The sequence below is a fragment of the Protomyctophum parallelum genome, assembly GCF_964188405.1.
Source record: "Protomyctophum parallelum genome assembly, chromosome: 8".
In the NCBI taxonomy this organism is placed as follows: Eukaryota; Metazoa; Chordata; class Actinopteri; order Myctophiformes; family Myctophidae; genus Protomyctophum; species Protomyctophum parallelum.
In genome coordinates, this window is record NC_139703.1 from 26,030,474 (window position 1) to 26,050,838 (window position 20,365).

General features: G+C 41.3%; 2 protein-coding genes across 3 annotated transcripts in view; both read left to right on the forward strand.

Annotated features, from left to right (window-relative positions):
- The window catches only part of LOC310863300 (paxillin-like), a 53,687-nt gene extending 42,184 nt beyond the window's left edge, over positions 1-11,503 (forward strand). For both annotated transcript variants that reach the window (XM_083771539.1, XM_083771540.1), the window contains 5 exons: positions 859-1,017; positions 3,846-4,019; positions 6,558-6,639; positions 7,640-7,788; positions 8,373-11,503. In XM_083771539.1, the coding sequence (XP_083627665.1) occupies positions 859-1,017; positions 3,846-4,019; positions 6,558-6,639; positions 7,640-7,788; positions 8,373-8,639 (831 nt within the window). In that variant the 3' untranslated portion in view covers positions 8,640-11,503. The remainder of the gene's footprint in view (positions 1-858; positions 1,018-3,845; positions 4,020-6,557; positions 6,640-7,639; positions 7,789-8,372) is intronic.
- A 3,563-nt stretch (positions 11,504-15,066) lies between these two features.
- Positions 15,067-19,212, forward strand: rplp0 (ribosomal protein, large, P0). Its single transcript, XM_083772156.1, has 8 exons — positions 15,067-15,097; positions 16,148-16,256; positions 16,359-16,534; positions 16,869-16,956; positions 17,455-17,601; positions 17,963-18,148; positions 18,559-18,699; positions 18,996-19,212. Exons 2-8 carry the CDS (start codon positions 16,203-16,205, stop codon positions 19,155-19,157), a joined length of 954 nt encoding a protein of 317 aa, XP_083628282.1. The 5' UTR covers positions 15,067-15,097; positions 16,148-16,202; the 3' UTR covers positions 19,158-19,212.
- The last annotated feature ends 1,153 nt before the right edge of the window (positions 19,213-20,365 follow it).

Consider the following 20,365-nt stretch of genomic DNA (forward strand, 5'->3'; position numbering starts at 1 on the left):
AACATTGGCACAGCAGAGGGTGATCACTGGCATACTGGCACAAGTGTGAGAGAGATGATTTTTCGTTTAAATTTAAATGTATATAAAAAAGGTTTACAGTTAAATTAAGTCCACTCACATCTGTATGCAAATTACATCCTGCACATGATTCTACATTCATTTAAACTCACATTCATTGAACTCTGACTGGGGAGACAGTGGTAAAAATCATAATTGAGTTTTAAAATCATACATGCTGATGTGAAAGAAAATGTTTCTAAAGAAGAAGAGAAGAAATAAAGGTTGCTGTGTGTGTGTGTGTGTGTGTGTGTGTGTGTGTGTGTGTGTGTGTGTGTGTGTGTGTGTGTGTGTGTGTGTGTGTGTGTGTGTGTGTGTGTGTGTGTGTGTGTGTGAGAACAATCAAAATCGGATGGAAATATATAATTTGAATGTGGTGTCATAATTAAACGTCGATATGGCATTTCACTTTGTCAAGTGGTGGGAGAAGTTGCCTCTGTGTGTGTCTGTGTACTGTACATGCACCTAAGTGTGTGAGAATATATGGACATAGAGATGCTATTTTTTCCCTGGAATGTGACTGGGTCATCTAGCTCCAATAACCATACCTTCTGAGAAGTCCAGCACCACTTTACCTAATGTTTACAGTTACACACACACACATGCACGCACACACAAATGCACAGATTGTGATGTTAGAAAGCAACCAATCATCAAACTCAAAGACATGGAGACCAAAATAGGTCTTTCGGGTGTTGTCACGTAAACGGGGTCAGAACGGTTCATGTATGTTTGATGGGCTTGCTTTTCTCCACCTGCCCATGATGATCAGCGCCGCTAACAAAACCACCTCTTTATCAGATCCAGTCCCAGGGGAAGACGTCGCCGACTGGCCCCCCAAAACCAGCCAACAAACTAGACAACATGCTGGGAAGCCTGCAGTCTGACCTCAACAAACTGGGAGTCCAGACCGTGGCCAAGGGAGTGTGTGGGGCCTGCAAGAAGCCCATCGTGGGCCAGGTGAGTCCAGACCGTGGCCAAGGGAGTGTGTGGGGCCTGCAATCCATCCATGTATATACGTATGACTTTGACCCATTGAGACCAGATTCTACAAATGTCTTTTGGACAAGATTTGTGCTGCATTTTCACGATTTTTCAAAAATAGCAGACCTGGCACGCTTACGAGCTTGTAGATCTCCTATTTTTCAATAGCTAAAGTATAACATAATGCTTAGTTAAAACACCAAAAGGGGTTCCCGTCCAGAATGGGTTAAATCATCATTTCTGATTGCGACCACAACTGTTCGCAAACTATTTCATATCAACAACTCAAAATATTTTATGTAATTGGCCGACGGACCCTCATCTGAAAATATGGTGTTACAGGGACTACCCAGAAGCAAAGATATGAGTTAAAAACGTTTGCTGTGAAAGAATATATATTCAAAGATTTTCACTATGTGTTCACTTTTATTTTTATTTTATGGCAGATCTACAAGCTCGTAGCGTGGCACTCGGTACAAAAGTACCGAGTGCCACCGAGCTAAAGTTAAAATAATGGTTACAGATGCATTCTAGGTCTTAATGGGTTAAGCTTAATTCAACACCATGGATTTAAAAAGTACTCTAGATAGTTGTCCTAGTTTATGCTAGTTCAAAAGGATATGGTGAATGAATATGCACTTTAGTCTTATTAGTCTGCATGTATTTGCTGATAGCTTCAGGCCCCCTAGTCTATGAATAATTTTGCTTTAATGTGATTGCCTACCATACGGTGCAAGCTTATATAATATGCATAGTAGCCAGGGCTTCCTGCATTGGATTAATTTGTGCGTGTGGTAACTGACAAATGTTTGAATGAGAAATCTTAAAGATGACACAGGTGAGCCGTGTCAGTCAAATAGCTGCCTGTCTAAAGACACTTGAGTAGAAGATGTCAAACATATTGTGATAATGAGTACGTAAGTAGCCTTGCCGAGCCATGGGGCCCATAGGGCAGGAGCCTATCTCCTGTTTCTGTAGCGTGAGGAGGCGGGGAGGCACTGGGTCCCATTTTTACAGTCTTTGGTATGACCCGGCCGGCATTCGCCCAGTCTCAGGGCGAACGCTCTAACCACAAGGCCACTGAACTGAGCTGTGATAATGACCATCGGTACTAATGTTTTATAGCCCTTGTCACTGTAAGCTGCTTGTTCATAGCTTTCTAGTATGGTAAATCAGAATCAACTCGCATGATAACATGATAAGTGGAATAGAGTGGATGAAATGATGTATGTGAGCAAACTCAGCATTGCAATTAGGAAGAGAAATTAAAGTATATAGAATAAATATAAAATCAATATATAAAGGTGCCTGATAAATATATATTTATATAGCCTCTTTCTTGTCTTTCCTACCAGTCAAAGCCACATTCACCCATTTGCACACGCAACCGCACACATACATGCCAATGCAATACACATTCACACACTGACGGTGTGTGAACCAATGTAATTGGGAGAAATTACAGTTTGAGTGTAAAACTGAAGTACTCTTCAGCACATATTTTTTATTTCATCCAGATTGGAACCAGATTGAATTCATCAAGACTGAACAGCAAAAAAAATGAACAAATCTGATTTGAATCACATTCCTTGTGTCTTGTTCAGACCACATAAAACCAGGCTGACTTCAATCTGGATAACAAAACAGATTTAGGGTTTCTCTAACTCATGAAACCTGAGGATAGATTTCTAGTGAGTTTCCGTAACTACAAAACATAGCAGGCCAGTAAGCAACACAGGCACAGCTAATACAATTAATTGGGGATGTGTTCCCAGTTTTACGTGTGCCAATGTGCAAGCATTGACAATATTGTTGACTACTGACAATGCCTGCTCATTTAACATCATGGAAGAGGCCATTGAAAAGGTGGCAGCACTGTTGTTTCCCTCTCCTGTGATGTCTGTGCGGGTTATTAAAAAGAAATAAAAAAGTTGGTCACAAAAAAAAAAAAAAGGTGGCATCACATCTCAGTATGAGGTGTCCTTTGCCTCTACAGTGTCGTAAAGGATGTTTCAAACTGACTTGTCTTCTGTTTTCTTTTTTTGCACATTTAAACCCCTTCACCTTCACATGTGAACGTGTTAAGTGACAAAAATAGCAGATGTACAAGCTCACAACGTGTTGCATCTCTGGCCTTGCAGCTCACAACGCGAGCTTGACGATATGCTATTTTTTTAAGCAAACTTTTTCCCTATGGAGGGTATGCGAGTGACATCATCATCATACCCGGAAGTAATGAGGGAACGCTTACTGAGTGGGGAAAAAAACTACTTTCTGGCCTTGACAGCCCATACTGTACATCCAAACGGAAAAGTCCTATCTGATTCACTTTACCACTGACTTTGCCACTCTATTTGCCACTCACTTTATGCATGTGCATACCCTCTATAATGACTTGGCCAAAATAGGGATGGCAGGTTGCAAGTGGTTAAAGGAGAGTTTTGCACAAGCTGTTTTCTTACCATATATGAAGACACGTATCCATTCGTCATTAAAAAGAAAATAAAACAAAAACATGCCGAACGCTCCATACCAAATTAGCGGATTTACCGTCCAGGTGGATCAACCGCTAGAACTCTTATTCAATCGCGCGATTTGTTTTAGTTTACATCTGTTCTAGATGATATGACAGGTTAGTCCATGCAGTGTTGTTGCTGCACTCTTCCTGTTCTACATGTGCTGACGTCAGACCTCTCGCTTTTCTTAAAGGACCAGCTATATGTTTGTTTATTATTCCATTTTATTTATTTGGTGAAAACGGTTAGGAAGAAATTCCCCTTTAACCTATATGTCCCTGTCGCCAGGTGGTAACCGCCATGGGACGGACGTGGCACCCTGAGCACTTTGTGTGCACCCACTGCCAGGAGGAGATAGGCTCCAAGAACTTCTTTGAGCGAGATGGACAACCATACTGTGAGAAGGACTATCACAACCTCTTCTCTCCACGATGCCATTACTGCAATGGACCTATACTGGATGTTAGTAGCACACACACACACACACACACACACACACAGTCAGAGATGTGTAATGCATGCACGATGGAGGAAATGGATAATGTGGTTTATTTATTCATAAGCCTAATGGAATAATGGCTACCTGGAAAAATCTGTACAGTCAACTAAGACAGTATCTGCAGTACGAGTCATATATTCTATTTTACAGAGATAGATGGATACGCACGCGCACACACACACACACACACACACACACACACACACACACACACACACACACACACACACACACACACACACAGAGCTGCGAGCATTGGAGGGTAAGTAGCTTATTTTGTCCACATGGACCCTTAGGCTTAATTTATACTTGGTTGCACGACCATGACTCGTCAACAAAGATTGTATTTTCTTTCGTTTAAACAGGCGACACGCAGTGCGATGAGGTATAAATTGATCTCAACTTATACGAGTATCAGTGAACGTTCTATTATCTCTGTCTGTCTGACTCACACACACACACACACACACACACACACACAGTCACACTGGGGAAGTGAAGCAGACTGTGGACTTTAGGCTGCCTGGGGAAAGGCCAACATGAGTCACTGTCGAGAGACGCATTCTCACTCGACCCTGTCCTAGTGACAGACACGCACACACACATACACACACCGCTCTCTTGCGCTCTCTCACTCAATCTCTCTCTCTCTCTCTCTCTCTCTCTCTCATTCAGTCTATTGCCATTTATTTTCTCTGATTTACCTACAACAACTTTATGAACTGGAAACTATCCTATGCTGCAATATTGTAACCTCAAGATCAAATTTAAATAAGGTTCTATTGCAGTAACAATGACAGAAGATTGTTGGAGACTAAAACCCATGTGTCACAGACACATTTTTATGGGCCGGGAGTTTTTCCCCCCTCCACATTACCTATAAAAAAACAACAACAAATCTACATGCTCACAATGCGGCGTTGTGAGCTTGTATATTGCCTATTTTCACAATTTAGCAAATAGGCAAAATTGATTAATTCATAATGTCTTGCCGTCCCTTCCCTATGGAACTCAACTCCCAGCTCACATCAAAGACCCCACCCTTTGAAACGTTTACAACCACACTCAAAACCCACCTTTTCAGACTTGCATTACCTACCTAATTCTAATCCCCTTTTTCTAGCTTTCATTTCTATATTTGTTTTAGATTAGAACAATTAACTTTTCCTTTTTTCCCCCTATTTTGTAAAGTGATTGAGTACTTAGAAAAGCGCTATATAAATTGAATGTATTATGTATTATTTATTGTAAGTTTGGGGAGACACCACAATTCATTTTTGGTCTTGAGCTGAAAAACCAGGTAACTTCTGCTCTTTAGTCTACATAGCATGTACAGTACATGCATGTGTGTTTACAGTTGAAGCTAGCTGCTAGGAAATACTATCAGGACTGGAAAACATGAGCTAACACTCCTTGCATTCCAGCCCCTCCCACTCTGGCTGTCCTTGAACTCTCTCTTTAGAACTCTGCTGCCCTCTGCTGGCTCATATTTGTGGACAACAGTTTTAGTCCAAGTTGAATCACCCTGTTGACTTGCCCTATCCTGGGACTGGCTGTGGCCCTGTGTGGGGTATACATTTCTTCCATTAGATCAGGGGTTTTCAACTGATTATGAACCAGCGTCCAGCGACCACCACCCTAACTAAGAATCAACCTGGGGACCACTGTTGTTAGGTGGAGGGATATGTGTGGGGAAGCTTGAAATTAAATATTGATGCTTACTTTAATTTGTTAATTTAAGGTGAATTAAATCAAGCCCTTAACAGTAATTATTTAACTGACATATCGTTGCTGTCCATTTTTGAGGTTTTTCTCTTTTTTTTGTTGCAGAAATCGGTGTTATTGAACATTATTGTGTTGTTTCGAAAATATTGAACCAATGAAAAATAGTAAAGCGCTTCGGACAAAACCTCTTAACTCCATTGGACCCTCAAACTGTCTGCTAAAGCAACTAATTCCACCACCTCTCCCCCTCTCATGGACGTAATTGACAATATATAAAATCACAACACCAACAAATATAAGGTTTTCTTCGTTTCCTGATAAATGTATATTTTTCATTTCCTGAAAAATGTACATTTTGGAGTCATCTTCCCGACAGCAGAGATATTATGCTAGTGGTCCGGAGCTCACAAAAGATTGAGAACCACTGATCTATTCCTTTCCCATTTTATGTGTCATCATACATCACCAGGTCATTTCCCAACTAGTGGTCGATAAAAACAAATCTTCAATTTCCTACATTACTAGTAAACGCATGGTCGGGGACCACATGCAATACTTTCACAGACCACCAATGGTCCACGGACCACCAGTTGAAAACCTCTGCATTAGATTTATCAGCGGACTGATATGGATGGATGGATGGCTGGATGATAGATCATGATCGATCAATCTATATTGATGCTGAGGGACATTCACAACAGCAGAAGACAGCCAGTGTGTTGTCAACTGTGAATGAGTAACTAATCCTAGACCCCTGTCAATGTTTTGTGTATCAGAAAGTGGTGACCGCATTGGATAGGACCTGGCATCCAGAGCACTTCTTCTGCGCCCAGTGTGGAGCATTCTTTGGACCAGAGGGTACGTAATACTATATTCATGCCAAACCATGCACACGTCATTCATATCTGTGTATCGGTAAACTTTACAATAGCTTTGTACACATCATTGATGTGTACAAAACAAGCACCCTAACCCTAACACCCTATGTGTGGGATTTCCACTGCCTCCCCTGGTCAAAAACTGCTATAGGATTCTGATAGAAAAATCCTATCAAAAAATCCTATTAGAATTTGGAACGAATCCTATTGGATTTTTTCTTATAGGATTATCGTCTTAGAAGAAAATCCAATGGGATTTGTTCCAAATTCCAATTCAAATCCTTTTTATAGGATTACTTTTGTGCTGAAGACATGGGAGTATATGCTGTATATTAGTACCAGATAACAGTCTTACTAGTGAGTTGCTGGGTTGATTTATGTATTTCTTTAAGTGCAGCAATTGACATTTTGTTAATATCTCTCTCTCTCTCTCTCTCTCTCTCTCTCTCTCTCTCTCTATATATATATATATATATATATATATATATATATATATATATAGTTAAAATAACTGTTAAATAGTACTATATGCCCATAGTACTGGAAGGCTGATAATTATTTTGACAATTCATCTAAAAATAGCCACAATACTAGCAACAAATACTAGCAATGATTGCCATCAGAATAATAGACTAGCTTTAACTTTTTTCGCAAATCTTTTGGTTTCACAGACAATATATAATTGAATTGAGCAATTGATTTGTTTAAACCCATTTTGGGCGGGAACCCCTTTTGGTGTTAGCATTATGTTATGCTTTAGCTATTGAAAAATAGCAGATCTACAAGCTCATAGCGCGCCACCGAGTGGCTCGCCACGAGCTTGTAGGTCTGCTATTTTTGAAAAATCGAAGAACGACTGACAGAAGCATAGCTTTTTCAAAGAACTGTCAGGATGTAGAAGACATTTTTTTTAATCTGATCTCAGGTCAGAATGGGTTAAAACCATGTAAAGAGTCATGTGCATGTCTTTCCCTTCGTAGGTTTCCATGAGAAGGATGGAAAGGCGTACTGCAGAAAGGACTACTTTGACATGTTTGCCCCCAAGTGTGGTGGCTGTGCTCGTGCCATCCTGGAGAACTACATCTCTGCTCTCAATTCTCTATGGCATCCTGAGTGCTTTGTTTGCAGGGTGAGCAGAGTAATAGTAATAATAATAATAATACACTTTATTTACATACATACATGCAGCTCAAAGTGCTTTACAGGGCAGAACGGAAATCATAAAATGGCAATTAAACACAAGCAAACAGTTAAAATCAATAGCAAAGAACATAAAAAGGTGGCTTCGTGTGTCTATTCTAGTGGGTCGTGAGGGTTTTGCAAGAGGGCCCCCAAATCACTGGCGAAATAAAAATAATAATTTATATTTAATGATAAGTATGATAGTATAAGAAGATTAATGTTCAAAACAATGTATTTTTGTTATGTTTTTAAACCTTGAAGAATGTGTAATCATTGTGATAGCCTAGTAAGCCGAAACACGCTCGATTGAATGATCGTTGGAATACATATGCTCTGAGTATGTAACTCTGACCGGCTGTCGCTAAGTGGTCAGATGGGTGGGCCGTGACCGCTTTTGAGACTAAAGTGGACCTGAAAGGTTTGGGAACCACTCATCCAAAAGTCAATCTAGCGCATGACCATAATTATAATGTTATACAGCATTAGGTTTCTCGTCGGAGCTGAATATGGTCCATGTTGTGTATTTTCCAGGAGTGCTTCATCCCGTTTGTCAACGGCAGCTTCTTCGAGCACGAGGGCCAGCCGTACTGCGAGGCCCACTACCACGAGCGCCGCGGCTCACTGTGCTCCGGCTGTCAGAAGCCCATCACGGGCCGCTGCATCACCGCCATGGCCAAGAAGTTCCACCCGGAGCACTTTGTCTGTGCTTTCTGCCTCAAACAGCTCAACAAGGGCACCTTCAAGGAGCAGAACGACAAGCCCTACTGCCAAGGCTGCTTCATCAAACTCTTCAGCTAGAGCGTGTGTTTGTGCGTGTCTGCGTGAACATGTGTTATGGTATGGATGTCAGAGCCTCCATACGTTCATCTATATTTGTATGTACACTGTGTATACATGTACGTATAGCATGTAGGGGTGTGTGTGATTGGGGTTTGCGTTTTGGACAGAAGACCACACGGAGTGGTCAGATCAGACCTGGTGAAACTAAGTCCCAGACACTGACTCTTTGCTACTGAAGGGACTTGGCTGCCTGTCCAATATTTCAGGGCAGAGACTTAGCTGCCTGTCCAATATTTCAGGGCAGAGACTTAGCTGCCTGTCCAATATTTCAGGGCAGAGATTTTTACAGAGCCCAAAGAGATTTTTGATATGCTAAACAATTTCTTTATGTGAAGCAAAGAATAAGGTGTTTCAGTCTTGCTCAGACTCAAGAGCCATGGTTTGTAAATTATGTTCTTCCCCCCTTAACCCAGGGCCAGACCCTGCATCATGTGACCAGCCTAGGTCAAGGGTGATTATAACGGTTTGAGACAGCTGCGTGTCACAGTCAGTTGCATGGACCACAAAGCGTTTACATAGAATTCTGAAACATCCAGGCAGTGTTGTAGTGTTTGGCCTGCGAGTCTTGGAATAATCTACTATACAGATGTATTTTTCTAGTTTAAAAACGTATTGAGGTGCCATTGCTAATATTATGCATTTAAAGACCCATTTGGGTGCACACACAAATGCAGGGGATTAAATCTGGTTTATTTTGTTCCTCTTTCTTCTCCATTTTCCCTTGGTTATTTACAGTAAAACGACCAGCTCAAGCCCATGAAGATCACTCACCCAGACTTCCAAAAGTGCATTTTACAACTTTGTGTGCTCAAAATATAAGGTCCTGTTTTTCTAAGATTTTCCTATGGAAATGTTGCCGTTTGCATCAGTGGTACAGCAAAGGGGTGCTTTGGTGAACAATGTTTCAACTAAACCATTTCTGATTCTCTTGCAATAATCCTCAAACTGTTCACCAGTCAAAGTCAATTTATACTGCTAATGTCTCATAAGGGAGTTCTACTACAAACCATGCAACTTAACTCACATGCTCAACACTTTTCATCCCTGCAATATGGAGGTTTTCTTCTTTACGGCTGCCTTGTTTTATATTGTTTGCTTACATAATAAAATTCAATATTATGTAAAAAATAAAAAAGACAGAAAAAATGTTTATGTATGATAAATAGTAAGTCAATACTAAATACACTATGTAGATAAATATAATGGTTTAACATTTGGTGTATTTTTATTTTATTTTTTCAACCAAAATGTTCTCCTGGTAAAGATTTGAGATAGCCTACTACTGCAAACTGCATCTGGCCACATGTATACCGGTCTTTTAAATCTTATAATATTTTAAGTCTTATAGAATTAACAAGACATTTGTTAAAACTTTGGTCATTTATGCTATTTGACTGTGAAATATATTGGGCTAATTTCACAGCCTCATTGCCTCTATTGAGTTGCGGTTTAAAACATGCTGTATGATCAAATGCATTATTCGATTTGCAGTGTGCTTGATTTTTGGAAGCGGGTTACATGTATTTTATCAGGAGCAGTCCCTTCCCTACCTGGCTGGGACTTTGTCACACTTGCTGCCAGTTGCTATTACAATCAGAATATGAATTTATATTACTGTTATATGATAGACTGTGACAGAACTGTGTTTTGTCACCGTTTTTAGATCAATGTATTGACTATTGAGATCATTATGCTCACACTGATATGCAAAGAGCTGGCTCTATGGGCATATAAACAAACTGTCCTTATACCATACATACACATGCACCAGCTTGGAATGCAAGTGTCAGAAAACAAACATTTAGTTATCGATATTTTGTTATCATAATCAATGAACCCTGATCCTACTGTGAAATGTTTTCTGCATCCCAGATCAGTGTCCAGTATCACTGACAGCTGGATGTTTGTATTGGCTGGTCAGGAATCTGACATCTGGACGTTTGTTGGCTGATCAGGAATCAGATTGCAAGTAATACAGTAAGAGGCCAGGACTGAGCTTTTATCATAAGATGTCATTGCTCATTTCACCATACACTATTTTGCTAGCCTTTGTAACGTTACATCTGAAACATGCCGTGATATTTTGTCCATAGTTTGATCATTTTATCCTTTCAGTGACAACTTTTAATCAAGTATTTTCTTGTGGGGTTGAGCTAATCCACAGTGTACCTTTTTTATTTCAGTTCCTTTGTCTTTACTTAAAGATGTGTGCCAAATTTCTGTCAATGCAATGTTGTCTTATACACTGTGGAATCTTCTGTCATTTGTGTGGTTAAGCCTTTAAAGTTTGACTGCCAGGGAAGATATAACCTGCTGTGATGCATCTTGTGCTGATTTCCAAATTGTCTCCTAAGCCCCAGAGAATATTACATTTTTAAAGCTTAACTAAATATTACATTCTGATTCTAGCCAAACGATTCTCTTTGCACCAGACTATTCACAGGTACATCTACATTGTACCTGTACAACATACTTGATCAAGGTCTACATAATGTGGTTTGGGGGTGTTAGGAACACTTGGAATTCAACCGTTGCACCTCTATTTCAACTGTGTTTAACCCTGCAACTAAATGGGGACTGTAATTTCATTTGTGCTTATTTTATTTATGTATTTTTCCTTACAAATATAGCTTTTTCTGTTCATGGAAAATCAACACCTGACTTTCAATGAAATTAAATGAATCTCCCTCTGTACATGGAGGCATATTCTTGTGATCATTCACCCTTTACATTTTCTCTCAAGTGCCATGATTTTTTAGCCTGTGTGAATCCTGTTTACTGATTGACTGCTGAAAATAAAATTATTTCTGGCATCACTGTCATTTTTTTCCTCATACCAGTTTCTTCTGTCCCAAGAATTCAAATCGGAGACTAAAAAAGCTGTCGTTTCCAAGCTTAAGGCAGTCTGATCGGGTCCCTTTTTGTTCAGTTCCCATACCAGGGGCACTAAATACTTTTTGCTTCATAAAAAAGATCTAACTATTGGTAGAAACTAAAACACGTGTCATCCTGATAGACATGCTACCTCAGCCACCAGGCACAGAAACAACTGAGTCAAGACCCACTATAAAAGGCAGCTTACTCATTCAAAGCACCCCATAGCTTCTCTGTTGAATACTACCAACAGTCACAGAACTTGTTTAATCATAAACAAAAATAGGCAGAAACATACAGGTTGAAAATGAACTTGCATACGTTTTTGTCAAGTAGCTACACAGATTCTGAAACATGGACATTGCCAAGCTGGACAGGTTGATTCTTGATCCATACAATGCTGTCTTATCTAGGTGGCAGTGCAGCGTGGCTCAGGGGTTGAGTGGCCGGTAGAGAGGCTGGATGGGAACCAGATCGATCCTGGTGGCTCCCCCAGAGTTAAAGGCGCATTCATACATTAACCCTGGAGCCTTTAGTGTCAAAGTGTCCTTGAGCAAGACTCTGAAGTCTGAACCCCAAATTGCTCCCGATGTGCAGGTTGGTGCCTTGCATGGTTTCCTCCGGCATCAGTGTATGAATGTGTCATGTGTGTGTGTGAATGTAATGTAATCTATCTAAAGCGCTTTGGATCATAAAACCGCTATTTAAATGCACTTTTTTTGTTTTTTGCAGCACTTGTGGTTTTGTTCATTCTGTCACTCTTGACATTAGAAGGCTCTGATTGGCTAGCCTGTACGTGCCCGTCGCAGTCGGCCACCGGCATACTTGGGAAGTGGGAACGATGCAACTTGGGAACCTAATGATATAAATTGTCATAGAGTCTGTTTTAACTATCAGCCGGGCTACATACTAATTATTACACAGGTTGTGCTTATAACCACAACCCCGGACAAGTTACGTTTACTGAGGTTAGGGTTAGGTATAGTTTTACTGAGGTTACGGTTAGGTATAGTTTTACTGAGGTTAAGGTTAGGTTTAGGCTGTCAATCACAGCGACTGGCCAATGATAGCGCGTCGACTATAGAAACCTGTGTAGGCTTTGGTATGCCACATCAGCCGGTCCCACATGGAGATCTGTGTCTGTGTGCCTGTGTGTGAAGACTGCAAAAGTCCCCAGGACTTTTTTGTTATCCTTTTAGCCTTAATGTGTGAATGTACCTCATGCTGTTTACAATTTTGACTAATAAAGTATTCAATCAATAAAAAGAAACACAAATTAAATCAAAATGTTGTTTATATTTAAACACATTTAATAATGGCTGCAAACTTAAATCAGCCAATTTGACGGTGACCTTTAAAGGAATTACGTTACAAAATAGAAACCCAGACCAGAAGATTTAATTAACAGAACAGTCACAGGCCAGCAGATCTCTCCAGAATGGAGAAGTGATAACTTTGACTCTGTCATTTGTCAAAATCTGCAGCTTATGTTTGAGCACCAGAAGATGAGGTCTGACACATGCAACTAGTCGGGTATCTAGATCATCTAGAATCTCCAAACGTTCCAGATGTTGTAGCTGGTGAAGGCTTAATAAATCGTTATCTGGTAAGCTCCCATGGCGAATTGTGAGGCTTCTGAGCTGAGGAAACAGTTGTGGGATATGATCAGTGCAAGATCCCAAAAACCCTGCCGGCAAAGGGTCTAAGTGCAGGTGGAGGAGGTTTGGAATACGTGCTGCCATGGTTTCCATGTCCTGTGATGATATTTGTCCAGCACGGAGCATGAGACTTGTCACTGTGTCTGGAACGGAGTTGAAGTACTCATGAGGAGGAGGCCCTCTGACAATGACAAGCTCTGACAACTGACAGAGGTCAGTTAACCATGTTTTCAAATGACTGTCTTTCGATATCGCCTTGCTGTAATACACAGCAAGGCGCTGTAGGCACGGCATGGATCTCATTATGTCTTTGGACAGTGTGGGGTCCATATAGTCGATAATTTCCAAACTGGTCAGACCACACGGATGTGCACAGGGTTCGTGGGGGGTGAGATTATAGCCCATCCAAGGTGTCCAACCCTTCCGTTCCATTGAACAGGAAAGATGCTTCAGCTTTGGCAAATTGCCAATTATGTAATGAAATGCTTCAAGTGGGTCGCAGGGAACACCGATGCGTGGGGTTGGATGATAGATGAGGGATGTCAGATTCGTGTACTGTGAAATTTGAGTTCTGAATGTTGGCACCCCTGGACCACGACAAAAATGAACATTGCACACGCTTAAGTGAGTCAGCTGTGAGGGTTGACATACAATCGAATCACTGACACACCCGAAAGACACAGGGATAGACGCATGTCTTATGGCTAGACATCTCAAGTTTGTAAATGTCTTTACAAGATCAAGGCTTTCTTGGGAGACATCATCCATTAAGATGCTATTAAGGGCTGGAAGCGACAGAGCAAGCTGTTTCCAGTCCTTTGCCTTGGTGCTTTGCATCACCACACTGGTGATTTTCCAGCGACGAAGCGTGGCCCAGAATTGAGCATTGTACTTGCCAGCACTGCTGCCAAACGTCAGAAACCTCAGAACCACAGAGGTGTCTCTCCAAAGAGAAGGATTATCCACAAGATTCTTGAAGTATTTGCAGCACGTACGAACGTTTAGCTTGTCTGCTGTTGACAGATATCCAAACACGTGGACCCAGACTTCTGAGGGAAGTACTAGTGCCATTGTTGCCTTGCAAACATAAAACGGTATATAGTCTTATGAAAAACGAATCTTGAAGTTCGTTTGTTTCAGAGGTGGTTGGCGTGCCGTGAGCGGTTTCTTTATCGGACAAAAATAGATTTCTTTCAAACTGAAAGCTGCCGTCTCTGTAACTTCGTCAGTTTTGGGCTATGGTTTTGGGCTGAAACTTCCGGTAATTGCACGTCACTTGCTGTGACGTCACTAGGTTTGTCTTTTTTCTTTTTTAAGAAAAGTTAATGCGTGGATAAATATTATTAGGAATATGTTGTATTTTATGTTGTAAAAGGGGGGGGGGGGGACAAAGTGGAGTGGATACATTGTTACAATACATTGTTGTAGTAGTTATTTGGGACAGTTAAGTAGCAGGACTGAACAGGATGTTCAGTATGTGAACAGGATAAACTTTTTATTTTAAAAATCAACAGAATCATCCATAATTTTGTCTTATTAGAGAACAATTGCAAAACGCATAATACATCAAATAGAAGTAATCTATCGACTAGTACGACTACTGCCACAGGCCCACAGCTAAGCCAGTGGATGTACGTTTTTTATTATTTTACCAGAACACACATACACACACACTGTATTTAAAAAACAATAAATACAATAAAGCAAATGCATTATACAAAAATATCATTATCATCACAGGCCAGGCTCCATAGATTGACGGGCGAACCGTCCAATGATCAAAGGCCGAACTTCCTCTCAGGCGTTTTGATTGGATGTCTGTCTCCTATATATCGTCCGTACTTCCCTTTCCGTTCTCTTTCTTTCACGCGATCCTATAGCGAGGTAAGAAGTGCGACAGGCTCTGCAAGTTTGCTTAGAATTTCTTATTTTCTAGCAGAATGCCCGTGGTGGAATTCTCTGTAATGATGACTTGCTGCCCTGGTATTCAGAGACATGTATTTTCAAGTACCTGAGATGTCCGGTTGACTTTGTACCTCATCTGCGGCCTCGTCTGCGGCCTACTTAGTGTATGCTGCAGTGCTATCTAGCATCAGACATTGACCACATGTGCTAGGCTACGGTATCATACTTTGAGTGTTGCATACATGCTCTTAATTTGCATATAACTGAAACTATATTTGTACATATCTGTTAAGGATGAAACCACCAAAACGTGTTGTTTACATTGCGGTTTTTTGACTGGAAAATGTCTAGGCAGCAGAGTGCCATGTGTTGGTGTAATAGGAACTATGGGCTAAGCTAGCTGTGCTATGACGGGGCCAATCGTAATGTCAAGTGGTCGTTTATTTTGAAGATTTAACCTCTGGCAGGTCAGTATAGATAAGACGCACATCTATGGTACAAGTATTGTATTGGGTTAAATTGCCATTCAATTAAAGAAATCAACCTGCAGGATAAGTTACAATGCAGCCAGTGCGGTGCTGCTTTGTCGTTCCCCCTGCAAATAATGACTAGTTTCCTACTATCCCTGTGTGTCTACATCCCCCGACTTACAGGGACGCTTGGACTCAGACATCAAATCAAATCATTTTCGTAATTGATGGCAGTGAGTTAACTTTATGACGGTAGAAGATGACCACATGTGCTGTAGTCAGTGTAGTGTCTGTCATACATTGCGTGGCTAAGTAAAAAAGAGCTACTTTGGCTGGGCTGTGACATCGGATACTATGATGAAACCATTTAGGCGATTGTAAAAGTGTATAGACTGTTAAAGTCAGGTGGGTTGCTTACCACATCAGAAGAGAGCGTACCTATTTCAGCTCAAATATAATTTCAGGCTAATTTCGTTGTACCATACCAATGACTACAAGAATATAGAGCGCTTTAATTTGTGCATATCACTTATTACACATTTCACTTTTTTATTTCCAGAAACACCCTTGTCTTTAAACCAGCTGTTTAAGCGATCCTTGGAAGCACTGCAAAGATGCCCAGGGAAGACAGGGCCACGTGGAAGTCCAACTACTTCATGAAAATCATCGTGAGTTGCTCAATGCCACTAATAAGCAAAGTTTCACTATGTACCTTGTCCAATTGGTCTGAAGGGTTTATTTAAATCTGTAGACATTTTGTCACTTTACAGCAACTGCTGGATGACTTTCCCAAATGCTTCATTGTGGGGGCTGACAATGTCGGTTCCAAGCAAATGCAGACCATCCGTCTGTCTCTGCGTGGCAAGGCTGTGGTGCTGATGGGTAAAAACACCATGATGCGCAAAGCCATCCGTGGTCACCTGGAAAACAACCCCGCCCTGGAGAAGTGGGTTCTTGACTTATCTGTTTCTCACATTCGAGTTTGTACTGACTGCATACCTGGCAGGATAAGTTACAGTGCAGCCTGTGTGGTGCTGTGTTGTCGTTCCCCCTGCAAACAGTAACTTGTTTCCTACTATCCCTGTTTGTCTGCATCTCACGGCATGCAGGGACGCTGGTCTCATACATTTATTCATATCAAACCTCAGTTTGATATGATGCCGCTTACTCAACATTTAACTCTGGGACCCCAATCTACACTGCAAAATCCCCCGTCTTAACAGTAGTGTTTTGTGCAGTCTCCTACTGTGTAGCTAATTGTTGATTTTATCATTTATTAGGCTGCTGCCCCACATTAAAGGAAATGTGGGCTTTGTCTTCACCAAGGAGGATCTGGCTGAAATCAGGGACCTGCTGTTGGCCAACAAGGTAAGACTACCATCTGATGCACTGAAGTTGGGTACAAGTACTGCACTGAAGTTGGGTACAAGTACAACTGACAATTTCTTAGTATCCTAGCCGCAAGCAACTTTGGAGGCTATCAACTGCTTAATTGCAGTACCCTCAATTGATGTTATGCCAGGCATCATTGATTGGTTTTTGACTCCTTGATGCATGATATCATACCTTTTTTGATCCAAAGTTTTTTTACGGACTGCATAACTGGCAGGATAAGTTACAGTGCAGCTTGTTTGGTGCTGTGTTGTCGTTCCCCCTGCAAACAGTAACTTGTTTCCTACTATCCCTGTTTGCCTGCATCTCCCGGCATGCAGGGACGCTGGTCTCATACATTTACACCAGTGATTCTCAACCCTTTCAAGTTCATGAACCTCAGTTTGTCTCCCTGGCCTTTCCTTTACCCTTTTCCATGAAGCTGACTGGTGGCTTTGTCTGCTCCTGGTGTGCTAAACCGATCTGTGTCTTCAGGTGCCAGCTGCTGCCCGTGCTGGAGCCATTGCCCCCTGCGAAGTAGTTGTACCAGCCCAGAACACTGGCTTGGGCCCAGAGAAGACTTCTTTCTTCCAGGCTTTGGGTATCACCACCAAGATCTCAAGAGGAACCATTGAAATCTTGGTGAGTTTGAAAGGTGACATGCTCTACGTTTTCCATGAGGTTTTATGCCATTGACCAAGTTTGTTTCTAGTCCTTTATGTAAACTACATAAATGGACATTTATTGATCTAATTTAAGTTTTTACTGACGACATATCTAGCAGGATAAGTTACAGTGCAGCTTGTTTGGTGCTGTGTTGTCGTTCCCCCTGCAAACAGTAACTTGTTTCCTACTATCCCTGTTTGCCTGCATCCCCCGGCATGCAGGGACGCTGGTCTCATACATTGCATAATATAAATTACTGGAGATGGTGTCTCATACATTATTACACAATCTGGGAACCCATCAGCAAACATTTATTTTGTCCTTTATTTTGTCCTAGAGTGATGTGGGATTGATCAAGCCTGGTGACAAGGTTGGTGCCAGTGAGGCCACGCTTCTCAACATGCTGGGCATCTCGCCTTTCTCATACGGTTTGATCATCCAACAAGTCTATGACAATGGCAGTGTATACAGCCCTGAGGTGCTGGATATTACTGAGGAGGCTCTACAAGCCAGGTTCTTGGAGGTGAGTGACGAAAACCTTCACAAAGTGCACATCTTAACCAAAGTTAACTTATCGTTCACAGGGAGCCTATCAACCTTAATTGCAGTCGATTTGATGTTTTATGCCATCATTGAACAAGTTTGTTTTTCTCCTTGATGTAAACTACATGGGTGGACCTTTATTGATCCATAACTAGCAGGATAAGTTACAGTGCAGCTTGTTTCGTGCTGCGTTGTCGTTCCCCCTGCAAACAGTAACTTGTTTCCTACTATCCCTGTTTGCCTGTATCCCCCGGCAGGCAGGGACGCTGGTCTCATACATTGCATTATATTACTGGAAATGGTGTGCATATTGTAACAATGCAAAGTTAACTTATAGTTGTCACATGTTTACAGGTCTGAATATAAATAAGTTTTCTCTTTTTTTTTAAGGGTGTGAGGAACATCGCAAGTGTGTGCCTGCAGATTGGGTACCCTACTCTTGCTTCCATCCCCCATTCCATCATCAATGGCTACAAGAGAGTCCTAGCCGTGGCTGTGGAGACTGAATACTCCTTCCCCCTGGCAGATAAGGTATTGACAGACACACTGCCTTTTCTAAAAGCTACCAGTGCCATGAATATGCAGGATAAGTTACAATGCAGCCAGTGCAGTACTGCGTTGTCGTTCCCCCTGCAAACAGTAACTTGTTTCCTACTATCCCTGTTTGTCTGCATCTCCCGGCATGCAGGGACGCTGGTCTCATACATTCATCACTGGCACTGTCAAGATAGTATCCATGCAACTTGTAGCATTTTACTCCACTCCTCCCTATTGTAGCCTGGGAATAAGCCCCAATGCAAACCTAACTGTCCCTGATCTTCCCACAGGTTAAGGAATTCCTGGCTGATCCAACTGCTTTTGCAGTTGCAGCTCCTGCTGCTACAACGGCTGCAGCTCCGGCTGCTGCAAAGGAGGAGGCGAAGGAGGAGGCGAAGGAGTCTGAAGAAGAGGGCTCAGACGATGACATGGGCTTTGGGCTGTTCGACTAACTTCATAGTACAGCGAACAGAATACATTGCAGAGTCAATAAAAATTAAGAATCAACCTGCGTTTGTCTTTGAATCTCTTCTAAAGCCTAATTTTCCTGGTTTTCTTCAATGCCTTTGTTGCTGGTCACAGCTGTGCTCCCAATTTGATTAGTTGGAAAATTGTAGCTCTAAAGGTGGTTGCGCATTGGATGTGTTTTTCAGATAACCGATGGAGAAACGCAGCTAAAAATCTCACCTGTGTATGGACCTTAAGTCTGTCTTGTAAACTAACTGCTTGAATTATGGGTTAAATGTATTTGCTAGACTATGAAAATGGCAAACTGATGACATACTCATTCCCAGTGCTGGACGCTGGCAAATTGTATTGTGACGTTCACTTCACTATATTCTTATGTAGCTCAAGCACTGATTCATGGATCCCAAACCAATGGTTGGCTGGTAATGACATACCTACCCTAGTGTAGAATCAGGCTATTTCAATTCAGCCCAGTTACAGCAAACATTGATGTCCTTTTTGCCTTTTCAATTAGCTGTTTCTATGACTAGTTTCATAGGCCCTGGTTCTAAAAGTAGGCCTATGTGTATTTGGTCTTGGTGTGTTGCCATTTGCACATATGTTTTTACTTTCAATATCACTTGATCTGATGAAATTGGTATCTGGACATGAATGCATTTGAGACATGGAGCCTCCTGTTGCTGAACACTAGTAAAATAACTGCAATAATGGAGCTATTTTAACTAAAGAAAATTACTTGCCCTACCAACTATATATATTTAAAATTAAGTACTAGTAAAAGATAGGCTATCGTGGAGTATTTGCCCAGGAGTATCACTATAGACAAGTGGGCTATTGGGGTTGAGTAGGCCTACATTATCCATCACTGCTTTGCTTATATAGTATATTGGATATACTATATCCAATATCTATTATATAAAGTAAAGGCTTGTGTAACCTACTGTATAATGAACTTATGGGATGTCAACCTTAGTGATCAAATTACTCATTTGTATGGTTTCATTGTTTACTACTATTACATGTGCTATAAAATAGTTTGATTTGATCATTTACTTTTCAGCCGCAGCCTCTGTAAAATGACACCTGAGGTCGCTGTTGCAACGCAAATTAATTCCTGTAGCTTTGAGGGGATAAAATGATCCGGGCTCAAAGAAAGCCCGGTCAGTTAGGCTTAATTATTGCACCTTTTTTT